This window comes from Adelges cooleyi, unplaced genomic scaffold (assembly GCF_023614345.1).
Source record: "Adelges cooleyi isolate 19-005CV unplaced genomic scaffold, UGA_ACOO_1.1 ACOO_flye_CR_arks_rails_tigmint_CR_PRNA_376, whole genome shotgun sequence".
NCBI lineage: Eukaryota > Metazoa > Arthropoda > Insecta > Hemiptera > Adelgidae > Adelges > Adelges cooleyi.
Genome location: NW_026096053.1, coordinates 7,025,952 through 7,038,266, shown reverse-complemented (window position 1 = coordinate 7,038,266; position 12,315 = coordinate 7,025,952). Strand labels below are relative to the sequence as shown.

The 12,315-nt window shown below is 37.1% G+C and overlaps 1 protein-coding gene across 1 annotated transcript in view; it reads right to left on the bottom strand.

Moving 5' to 3' along the window:
- LOC126841112 (division abnormally delayed protein-like) overlaps window positions 1-12,315 on the bottom strand; it is a 51,325-nt gene that overhangs the window by 22,963 nt on the left and 16,047 nt on the right. Inside the window, exon 2 of the mRNA XM_050577402.1 lies at window positions 652-810. Coding sequence (XP_050433359.1) covers window positions 652-810 — 159 coding nt within the window. The remainder of the gene's footprint in view (window positions 1-651; window positions 811-12,315) is intronic.

The following is a 12,315-nucleotide window of genomic DNA, read 5'->3' as shown; positions in this document are numbered from 1 at the left end:
ACACACGGTTCATTTGCATTTAAACGTTTGCCGCCGACTTGTTTTGTATTCGAAATCCAACGATGGTGCGCCCACGCCGCGACGGGTTTCGCTTTAATAACGGCGATGATAAATACAAGCGTTTGCGGCCATATTACTCTTATAATATATAGGCAGCGCGTGGTCATGTGGAAAGCTGTTCTATTGCTATAATATGTAAAATTTGAATGTTTTCAATTGGTATGAACGCTCTTTTGATTCGGCAAACACGGTTTCGTCCCATATGAACAAATTGTATGTACTACTTTTGTCTCTCAAACTATTATTAAATACTTTTAATCAAATTTTATTTTTACTTTTTTCGGGGATTAAAAGTCGTGGAACTCGTTCATTCATGTATTTCACTAGTATTTTTTTTTTCTTTGCATTCGGTCGTAAAATTATTATTATAATCAGAATTCCCGTGGTCGGTTGTCACGGTGGCCTCGTTTTACGACTGCCAAAGACCGCCGCCCCCGGGGCTGTGTACCTCCTATACGGAACGACAACTGCACAGGTGATTAACAAGCATCCACGGTCAGCGGGAGCGCGAGTTCCCCGGACCCGGGTCCGAAGGATTCATAATAATGATAATAATATTTTTCTTAATGGATTGTAGTGCGCCGTGTTTACCTTGCAAGTGATGGGCGGTGGAGTTAAGCAGGTCGTAAACGAAGCCGGCCTGCGCGGCCAGATGTCTCTTGTACTCCTCGTCGACCATATCCATTAGCTTGGTCTCGGTGTTCGGGTCGCAACAGCTCTGCCGCGACTGACACACTTTAAGCTCTGTCCCTGTGTAAAAAAAAAAAACATAAGTAGAGTAATTGATTTAGGTACACGCATCATTGGCGTTTGACGGCGGCTTTTTGCAAATGAGTAACACAATTATTGTATAATATTTTCACTGAACATGTATTTTGTCGTGTTAACAAACCGCAAATACACCATTTAATATTTATCGTGTAGACATATATAATTATGTATGTATTTAGTTTATTACGCAGTTAAGTACGTCGCAATAATAAGAATTTTAGACCGAAAGCAACGACGACATAGGTTGTTTCTTGTTTTTTTTTTTGACAAGATTAAAAACGTGTAAAATTATTATTACATAGTCGTCGCGGCCATTTCACCCAACACCGTCTCCGCGATGGCGAGTGTATTATAAAACATTAATATAATTATTATTATTGCAATAATTAATACATATATATATATAAAACGTAAAACGTCATTGCCTCGGTGGAAACCCGCCAGCAGAGACAACGTGATTTCCGACAGAGTAGATGATTTTGTTTCGGCTCTGTTAATATTGTTTTAACCCAAATCGACCGTGGCGGCGGCACAGAGTAGATAATATGAAAACATTCTCTCGATATCCGATTACTGCGGGCGCCCTGTGCGCACTGTACTGACTTTCAATAGAGAATTTTTCAAAAAGCCCAAAGTTTATCTCTCTCCCGAGGATTTGTGTGTGGGCGTGTGTGTGTGTGTATCGCAAGTACTTAAACAGAACACAAAAAATACCTCAAAAAAATGTTACTGGTATCCCAATGAGAGAAGTAAGTGAGAAGGACGTTTTTAATAAACGCCATTTCGGCTCGTATAACGCTAAAACTATCTCAGCAACGTGTAAAGTATATTATATTATTTTTTTATTAATTATTATTGTTATGACCGGATTCTTTTTATTATTTTTAACTCGGTCGGCGGCGTCTAGAATCATGGACGACTCTATGTTCAGGCAAAACGGATTGTGGCGGGAGAGCATCTACATAAATATAGCCGACAAATTAAATTAATATCTTTTAACGACCGTGTCAACGTTATTTTTTTCTCCAAAATCACGTTGGTGTTTACGACGTCTACGTTAATTATATATTATATATCTACATATATATATTGCCCGAGTGTGTCAAAATATCCATGGCGGCCGTTAATCCCGACCAAAAACAACACGGACCAATTGGGCGGCAAGCCAAAGGTGCGAGACGACCAGATTTCAAGTGACTCGAAAATAGTCATTATATTATAATATATATTATTATTATTACTATTTTCTTAACGCCGCCGCCGCATCCAGTCCCAAATATGTATGTTCGTCCGGAACGGTTCCCTAGTTAATTTTTAAATATAACGCTACGCCTCCGGTAACACTCTACACATATATATATATTTTATCCATTACTATACACTACTACTGCACACTCTGACAAAGTGTGAAAACGCTAGCCGGCATGACGTGCTGCTGCCTGTTAAAAAATTGTCGACTATAAAACGTTGAATTTGTCACAATTAAGTCATCGTTTGTAAGTTAAAGCGCGAGCGATGCTTATTTACCCGTCCCGTTAGTTTTGTATAACGTAAATAATTAATTAAAGCACATTTGGACGGCGAGCGCCGCCTGTCTGGCGAATGCTGTGCGGTATAGGAATTATTTTTAACTTTATGTTTCTTTCCGGAATATTAAACGGTAGAAGCTAAAATTCAATTATTAACCAAAAATCGATAGCCGGCCGACTAGAATTTTGCACTTGACTAAGTAAAATGTCACAACAACTAATCCTGCAAACGATCGCTTTTCTAATTACGACAGAAACACTTTGAAACCCGCCCTCTCCCTTCAGTTGCAATTGGGTTAGGTCAAGTAAGCCACCGCCTTCGTAGCGAGGGCACAGCGAATAAACGTCCAATCATTTTCGATAAAACGCTACACAGCAGCAATGCTATTAATATTTTACTGCTACGACACCAGTAAGTTATAGTTTATCCCTTATCCTATCCACCACTGCCCCACTAGGGTCGTTACCATCGTCTCCCAAGTCCAGGAGAGTAACCTTGGGTATGGAGTCCGCCTCATGTCGCGCTATGTAAAAAATACAACATCACAAAGCTAATCGACCACGGCAAGGCAGTTATGATTTCGCTCGAGGGTTTTTAATTTTCACAAAACACAGAATACTTAGCCTAGTCGGAGAGAATAAGGTTCTAATAACACCATACACGTGTATAATATATCTACTGTGTTATTATATTATTATATACAAGTATAAAAATGTTGGGCACGAGTGCAACGGCGAGAAACCCGACACCGCCACCGCCCGGCAGTTAGGATGAATTATTATGTCCACAATTTTTATGGTATGTTTGTGTAGATATATATATGCCACAGCGCTGGGCATGGACTTGTATGTAAGTATATACGGTGCTGATAGAGACGAGGACACCCCGCGCGCTATTATCGGTCCCTTTTAAAGGGCGAGCGAAAAGAAAAATAATATAATAACTTGGCGACAATTGTATATTATGTGTCTGTGTGTGTGTGTGTGCGAGCCGCTCACAAGCATATAAATCTTAATGTCTTCCGTACAAAAGACCACTTTTTTTTCAATAGACTCGAGATCCCGGTGTACTGTACGAGGGTTGCGACCGAACACTATCGGAATGTCTATGTGTGTGTGTGTGTGTGTATTCAGAGGAAATCGAGGTTAATTTTTTACATACATTCTTTCATTTTTCCCATATTCGAAAACGTCTTGTATAATAAACGACAATAATGACACGATGATGCGCGCGTTACCTGCCCGGGCCTTTACAGAGAGCCTTTAGCGCCATAAAAACGACAACAATGCGCGCGCGCCGAACATTATTGTTATTATTATATTGGGAAAATAACCGGAGCCGAGGATCGTCGCATCCTGTCCCAGCTCTATTACACACACAAACACATACGCTGTCAATTAAGAGAACCTAACCTAAAACGGTACTAGTGCCGTGCGAAGGTTGTCGTTATGTACATCACATACAAAATTGATTTGCTTAGATATTAATAATAATATGTAAGCTCTACAGCTTTATGTGAGTAATTATGCGGATACCACTTACGGGGCACATAGGTATAAGCGGTGTTTACCCTAATAAATCCAAAGGTAAGTATAATTCTACCGAAAATATTACTACGGACCGCGGGTGTTTTTCGGAAGTCTTGGCCTGCGATGAATCATTGTTGGACGGCACGTACTGCGCTTCTAGGGTGGCGTTTAACCGAGATCGTTTAACGTTGAATAAACACGACGGCACGGCATGGTCGGGTTGACCTTAATTTCATTAAGAGAAAGAAAAACAAAAAAAAAACCGAAACTCTTTTTTCGTATTCCCTGTCCTCCGGATAACAGGCTTACAAGATTTACTTTTCGAAGAAAAAAATACCAACGCCTAACAAAATATAATATTATATCTTTAACAGGTACTTTTTGTTCGGCGCGATAGTAATTTCTCTTTGCAGGATTTAAGAAGGTGCTCGGATGTTTGATTTCTCGATACTACAATGGGGCGACGAGCGTTACACTTTTCGTTTTTCATATCAATAGACTGTATATATATATATCTATCTACACACCTGATCCGGATCGCACTTATTGTTTGTATGTGCGTTATTATCATAATTTTGTCTTCGGGTTATGTTTTCGTGTACGTACACGTACATTATACGCCAATATCGGGAGAGGTCCGCGTGTTGAAATGAATGGGAAAATTTCTAAATGTGCAAAAACCTATAAAGGCCGCAGAGATAAAAAAAAAACGTACAATATGCAAGGCCGACATTTTGCGCTAGATTAACTCCGCGGCATTGTTCATCCGCGCACACGATGGAGTGTACACAATGGATAAAAATCGTCAAAATAAAAAGAAGGGGTAAAAAAAATTGTCTAGAATACTGACACAAAATGTATAACAGCTAGTATGGGGTATATTCAAAAGAAGGAAATAAACGAATCAAACGGCGGCGGACGGGAGCAAGAAGACCCGGTCACATCCGTTTGGCGCCAAGAAATTGTAGAGACGTCGTTTGAAACACGGATCAATAGTATCAACCGCACGCAAAACATTTATCGCAACAATTATTATTATTATTATTATTATTATTGTCGACGTGGTCGTTGAGCGTACAGAGAAGAGTGAGCGCCAACTGTAAAACAAATAATTAATACCACTTCTCCCGATAATATACAAAGTTTAGCCGAACCAACGCTAAACGCGGCGCAACGAAACGTGTAATTTGTTAATATGTACTCGAGATCGAGTTTAGAGGTTCAAAGTGAATTTAGTTCGACCCTGCCCGTCATTTGACCGTTTGATTAAATTCCAATGATAGTACGAATCACTAAAAAATCGTCTGCCAACTTCCAATACGTCGGTACCCTCTGAAGTCCATTCTACGTGCGATCTATGTCCTAACCTACATAACGTAAAGGTTTTCTTCAAGGGCTTGCTCTTGAAAGTCCTAAAATAAAAAATAAACGGCCAAATCGAGGGCGAACGTGCACAGGCGCCGGACAGGCGGCGGCGGCGACTGCAAAATCGATTCACAATATTCCTCTTCTTTTGTATACAAAAACACACCGCCATAGCATATAGCATGGCTTGCTCGATTCTAGGTCAACATACATATCAGTGTGTGTCGCACTCGCCTGATGCTGGTCCGGCCTGCCCGCCAAAAGCCATTAACCGTTATGCAGACGGTAACTCACTGCATTTTACCACACACAACAGCTAGCACTCTATTATAATATATTGTATGGTACGAGTACACCGTACATAAGTCCATTAGTATGTGTTTCAGCTACATTGGTAGGTGAGTGGACAAAACCTCGGCAAGGCCACCGATGTTTCCGAATCCGGGGGCTTTTCTTGACCGGAAACAGAGTCCTCTTATAAATTTAAATTACCTTTTTTGTCTACCCGACCATTCAAAACCGGATGTGGTCCATAAAGTTTAAATTTGCCGCAAGATTTTACTACAAGAATAATGCAAATAATATAGAAGCAGAGTTGATACTAACCCGGTGTTTTTTTTTTATAAGCCCGATCCAGTTATAAAATTCTTTTTTTTTTCTATTTTTTGTGAACTGTTCAGAAGAACCTCGAAAGCGCAAATATGCTCATCCACCGAACAAAAGAATTGCAAAATGATTTTGTTATTTTTACGCTACAATTATTTTTAATGGTATACAAATATTATCATAATAAAAACAGCGTATGACGTTGAAAAAATATTTTGCGCTACAATATTATATCGCAAACCGTTTAACCAATTAAAATTTCGTTGAGATGTAGATAAAACAACAAATTGAATGACGTTCGTTCTCGCGCGATTGATTAAAAAAACTTAAATACTTAAATCGGTCGGTCAGTTAAGATTTAACCGTCCGATTCACAATAAAGTCCAAGTTAACTTTTGGTAGATAAATTATTGAGTATAAAAAAAAAACTAATCTCATCGTTGGAAAATGCATAATAGGATTAGAATTAAATATTTAAACGCTTTTTCTGCTACGTTTAAGTGACTTATTGCATGTGTTGTGCTGAACACAATATGTAAAACATAAACGTTACATCTACCTGTGTGGCCGTGTACGTTTCCATTGAGATTTCTGGTTGTCAATTTTTCTTTCATTATTATTAATACAATCATTGTTAGACATTTATAATGCACACGACCGAGATTTACGTTCCAATTTATTTTTCTCATAAAACACGCAACGTTGTCTAGTCATTCGTTTGGATTAAAACGTCGAAATCAGTTTGCAAACGACGACAACGTGACGATTCATCGCACTAATAATACCTATACCTATTGAGTAATATTATTTACATAACTTATTTATTGAATAAATATTTGAGTGAACATATTATCACGGGGCACGCGAACATACTAGTGTAAGGCAACCCGTTTTGTGGAGTAACACACAAAGTTTTCGATAAAATTTTCTACATTCAAACTGCACCCAACACGATTGTTTTTCCTCGTTCAAAAGTGTGGACGGTGTGCTGTCGGAATCGACTACGGCAATATTCTTTAACCTAATTCTCGTTTTTCTTATCGTCGCCGAACAACAGCCGTTGTGTGTACTTAACGGAGATAATAATTACGCGTTTACAATACATTATTTTATTTTATAGTCGGTATTGTTCGTCCGATATAGTCGGTATAATATTTTTTGGCGTTTACATGGCCTTTCGTTAGGTACGCTTAATCTGTATTGCGCGTGTAGTGAGCAATAATAATATTATTCTCGGTGAAAAAAAAAACCACACTTACTCGGTGGAAAATAATAAAATATATACAGAATAATATTCTTTATGTATCTTATTTGTTTCTGTGTGTGTCTGTTCGTCTTGGTTTCATGGCCACGGGGTGTACGCACGGGATGGATGTACTGACAAAAGCGGAGAAGAGCTCTGTGTTCAGGCCGAAATAAGAAGAACGGTGGTGCGGTCGCGGTGCGGGTGGGAAAACAAAAAAATAAATAGGAGAAGAGCGCCTCGCACGCAATGATCATTATTATTACTCACATAATATATAACGTTATTATTATCATCCTCATCGCGGTGTGGTCCGACGGATTGAGTCGTCGAAAACAAGACATAATATACAAATACTAATAATAATAATAATATACTTTTGCCGCGTGTGCGGTATACATAATAATATATATTATAATAAATGAGAAAATCGGTAAAAAAAAATTATGTGTTTTATCAATAAACGGTTCGTACGCCTATACACGAACCACCGCCACAACTGCGATCGTTGTGTGTGTTCTACGGTGTACTATATTATAAAAAAAAAAGTAGTCACGTCTCCATAGCGTGCGATTATCATATTATCAAAAGTATACAAGAAGAAAATTATAAAAACCCGTGTAAGGGCCGACAAACTGTCACGATTCCTCGATTGATATAAGTAATTGTATTGGAGAAAAATTGTTTGTAAAAAAATCGCCGTCCACTGTTGGGGCGTACATAGGTACTTAAAAGTTTCCGGAGCGACTTTTTTTTATTAAAAGTGAACGGTCGAGGTTGAGCTTCTCCCAGGGAAATACAATAAATCTAAGCGTTTTTTTAAACAAAAAGAATCACCGGAGGAGTTACTAGAAAGGCATAAAAGAATTTAGAAGAAAAAAAATCTATAGCTAGTGTTTTTATTGTCTGGTCGATGACGTGCACCACGATAATAAAAATAAAAATAAAGTAATGAACGTCGCAAATGACATGTTTTGTGAATGTTAGATTCGCACATTACACACACACACACACATAAAAAGAAAGCTTTTGGGGTACGAACGGCACTAAAGGTGTATTATTATTATTATTATGCGTCTGAGGGAGGTCGTTAAGCCTCGATTAAGCGTTGGCTCGGCAGTTAAATTGCTAACAAATTGCACTACGAAGGAGCCACGTGGGTTCGGGTTATGCAAATTTTGAGCATCATGACAATACACTGTACACACAAAAATGATGTTTTCAAAAATAAATCCAATTAACTATTACGTTGTACAGTATGATTATACCTGTGTTGTACACACAGTAATCATTCTCCGACTTGGCTTGCTGTATATTAAAATATAATGTATTCTGCGCGCTCGGCGGAAGATATTATAATAAGTCGCTGAAACGATTATATTCCCTAATAACTACAACAACAATATAGGTACTTCGGTATTGTACAAATAACAATAATATTGGCTTTTTACCATTATTAATATTATTATTTGTTGCATAGTGAAAACGATTCGTCTCTTTGAATGAATAATTATTAAAACGGCAACCAAGCCGCTATGGTGTGTGTGGGCGATATTCGAAGGGGGTTTTCGCTACACACAACAGCTATTATCATTATTATACCGTGTATATAATATTATACATTATTGTGTACTTGTTCATTAACATAATAATGGTGTATAATGGCCCGCGTTTAATATTATCATACGATTTATTTTTTCTAGTTGAGAAATGAAATAGGTACCATAAGTTGGTAAACGTTTCAATCCATCGACTCGCGACCGCGTTCGGGGCCTGCCATATAAAAACGATCGTTTGGGTACTACGTTTTCATACACACACACAAGCATTCGGTTGAATATGTCAACCGGTGATTTCTCCATTTACCTGCAGCACGAGAAGATGAGCAAGAGGCGCCATGTAAACGTTAACGAAAATTAGTTTATAGATTTTCATTATTATTATTATTATTATTATTATTATTATTATTCGTCTCGGAAGCGTGTAGGCGGCGACGGGGTCATCGTCTCACCTTTATTATACCTCACCACGTGCACATACAAGTAACATGGGCATTTGTATTTTGCCCTGTAACAATATTTCGGCGAGCCTTTTTTTTTAAATCCGACCTCTTACTTGTGTATAAGTATTTTTGTACCTGCTGCTGCTGTTGTTTGGCATACACGCACACAATGACACATAAAAGAAACACACATCCGTTTTTGCCGTCGTCCAACCTGCCAACCCCTCCCCCCCACGAAAAACTTCTCCGGGCCTCCTGTCCAAACATGCCGGAGACCAACAAAAACAACAACACCGACACCACCGACGATGCGGGGAGAGCCGAGATGAATAGATTTAGTTATCGCAAAACAAAACAAAAGTCGGGAGAGGGGGTATTTTTTTTTACTCAATAGGCCAACGCCTACAGCACCAGCTAACCACATTCAAAGGAAACTACAGTAATAATATGGCTTTTATCGAGAAAAAAAAGATACATATATTAACATAGATGCTACACAGATCAACTGTAATTTCCATTAATATGCAAACAAAACGACAGAGAGAGAGAGAGAGAGAGAGAGAGAAAGAGGCGTTTGGTCGAAGTCTTTCTAGTTTTTATTTTTCTATCCTTACCTAGAAAACGGGTCGTTTCGCGCGCGAGTATTGGAATGGAAAACGACTAACATTGTCGACAATAAAAATGTAAATAACCCGTGTATACATGAAATAAACGACTAGTATTTCACAAAACTAACGACCGGCAATTTTCAAAACAACCATAACCGAGTACTTTGAACTATTTCGATTGAATCAATGTTTAAAACTGTGTAGTGAACGTTACACGGTAACTCTTCGCTTGCAAATCCCATTAAACACCATTCGGCGGCGTTTTCGAAATCGCTTTGCGAATATATCCGTTAAAGCATTTAAAAATATTATAATATAAGTTAAAAAGACAAAATTCGATTAAAACTGTATTCTGTTATAATAATATGCATACCTACATACATTCTATTATTGCCACAGCCTGACCGCTACAATAATAGGCTGACGCACTAGTGTGTGTGCGCGTGTAGGTTATCTGTTGGTGTATAGTAATTTTTCCCGGAACCTCAAGTGTTCTTACAGCAAAAAAAAAAATCACACCGCAAATTCTCGGTTTACACTAAATAATAATAACAACAACGCAATTCTGTTCGACGACAATAATAATTCGCTCTCTGAATATTTCTCACGCAGAAATTTTCATTGTTAAATATTCATTTGATGTTTTTGAAAATAATTAATGTATAACTATATAATTCATATTTACACCAATTTTTTAAATAAAACATTACGTTTTTTCATTGAAATCTTTGAAAATAATACATTAATGCTGTATGTAGTGTGAAATCGACATCGTATACACAATACACGGTGCGACATAATATTATAATATATAGGTACGCCGTTAGTGATGTTCGATTTAAACGATAACGACCAGTCTATGCTAATACCGCAGTGGGGACCGGTCGAGCACCATTAGAGGTTGTTGCCAGTTATTGTGATATCATAGTAGTGTTATCACTTATCAGATATCATTTTTGTGATAAGTTGATAAGAATTAATACAATTTTATTAAATAAATATACATATAGGACATAATACCTATAGAAAAAGATTGATTTATTTTGTCTTTTCACCGGCTGTATCAAATAAAACAAAAAAAATATATTACTTTAGAGAAAAAATTACTAGGTGGATGAAAAGTACAAAATAAACTAAGGCCACGTCCAACGACAACCGGTGGTTTGAAAGTCGTTGACAAGATTGTGTAAAAAAAACTGGATTTTCCTTAAACTGCTCGCAACGAAAGGCAAACACGAATGCAATTGGAAGATAACGTTTTTATCGCACAGCTCAAACATTTACTCGGTTGAGATTTTTATTTCGGTACAAGCAAGCTTAAATTGAGAGGAACTCGCTTAAAGTGCCACACCTTTTAAGGTGTAAAAAAAGTGCATACAACTAAAAAATTAAACAAAATAAATTATATATTATGGTACACTCATCGTTGCCTGATGACTCCGAGTTACCGGTATTTAATCTTATAATAATATATATATATATATATATATATATATAATATAGTCACCGTGTTATTATTATCATTGTGATTACACATTGTTCAATTTATAATGGGGCTCGTTCGAGTGGTGTTTATTCGAAGTCACCGCGATTGTATATATTATTATTATTATTATTCTGTTTAATATTATTGTATACTTGAAGGGCTTTCCATAGCGGTTAAATAAATTATCCACTTGTCCAATCACTCGGTCGCTTTTAGTATTCCTATTAAACGTAATAAATAATAATTATAAATATTATCATTATTATTAATGCAAACACAAACGCGAATAAAGAAAACAAAACCAATTATTCATTGTTGACATTGAAATGTATGTAAAGGTTGTTCGTTACGTTTCTAGTACCTACCATTATTAATAATAATGTAAAAGTATTTGTTGATTAATTTCCGAGAGGCCTGCGTATCATAGCCAGAGTTGGTCGATCGGGTAAGACTTATATTTCTCCCTATATAAATATATGATGTAAAATAAAAATATATAGGTATATACTATATATATATTATATACACCGTCCGGGTTAAAGTATAACAGTATCGAAACGGATAAATAACTCGAGCGTGACGACCGAAATGGTATAATGAAAAAATATACGGTACTATCCTTTTGGAGAATTATTATGGTCCTTAAGTGATATTCGTTCGTTAAAGTTCAAGTGCGTCCCGAACCCTTTTGAGGACACGCCGCAAAGCAACCATGCGTTTAACATCAATAATATATTTACCATTGTATTATTATTATTATTATCATCATTATCATGTATCGGCAACGGCACCAAATGGCAGCTGTGTTGGATCAGTATTTGGTATATTATTATCGAGAAAACTATCACAACTCTGACGCGTTCTCGGTGTTATCGTTTTGGTTTTTAAGCCGGTAAAACTTTGAACCTATAAATTAATTGGAATTTGTTTTACTCGTGCAACGTTGTTTTAATTATTGTAATAACTGGTAGTGTACAGAGGTTGTTTCGAATAAAGAGATCTGCGCGCAATGCGGTAAATTATAATAATATGCATACAAAAAAAAGTACATACATACATAATACGGATTGTGGGAAAACAATGTTTTCCTCCTGCCGACGAGTCAAGACTGGCAA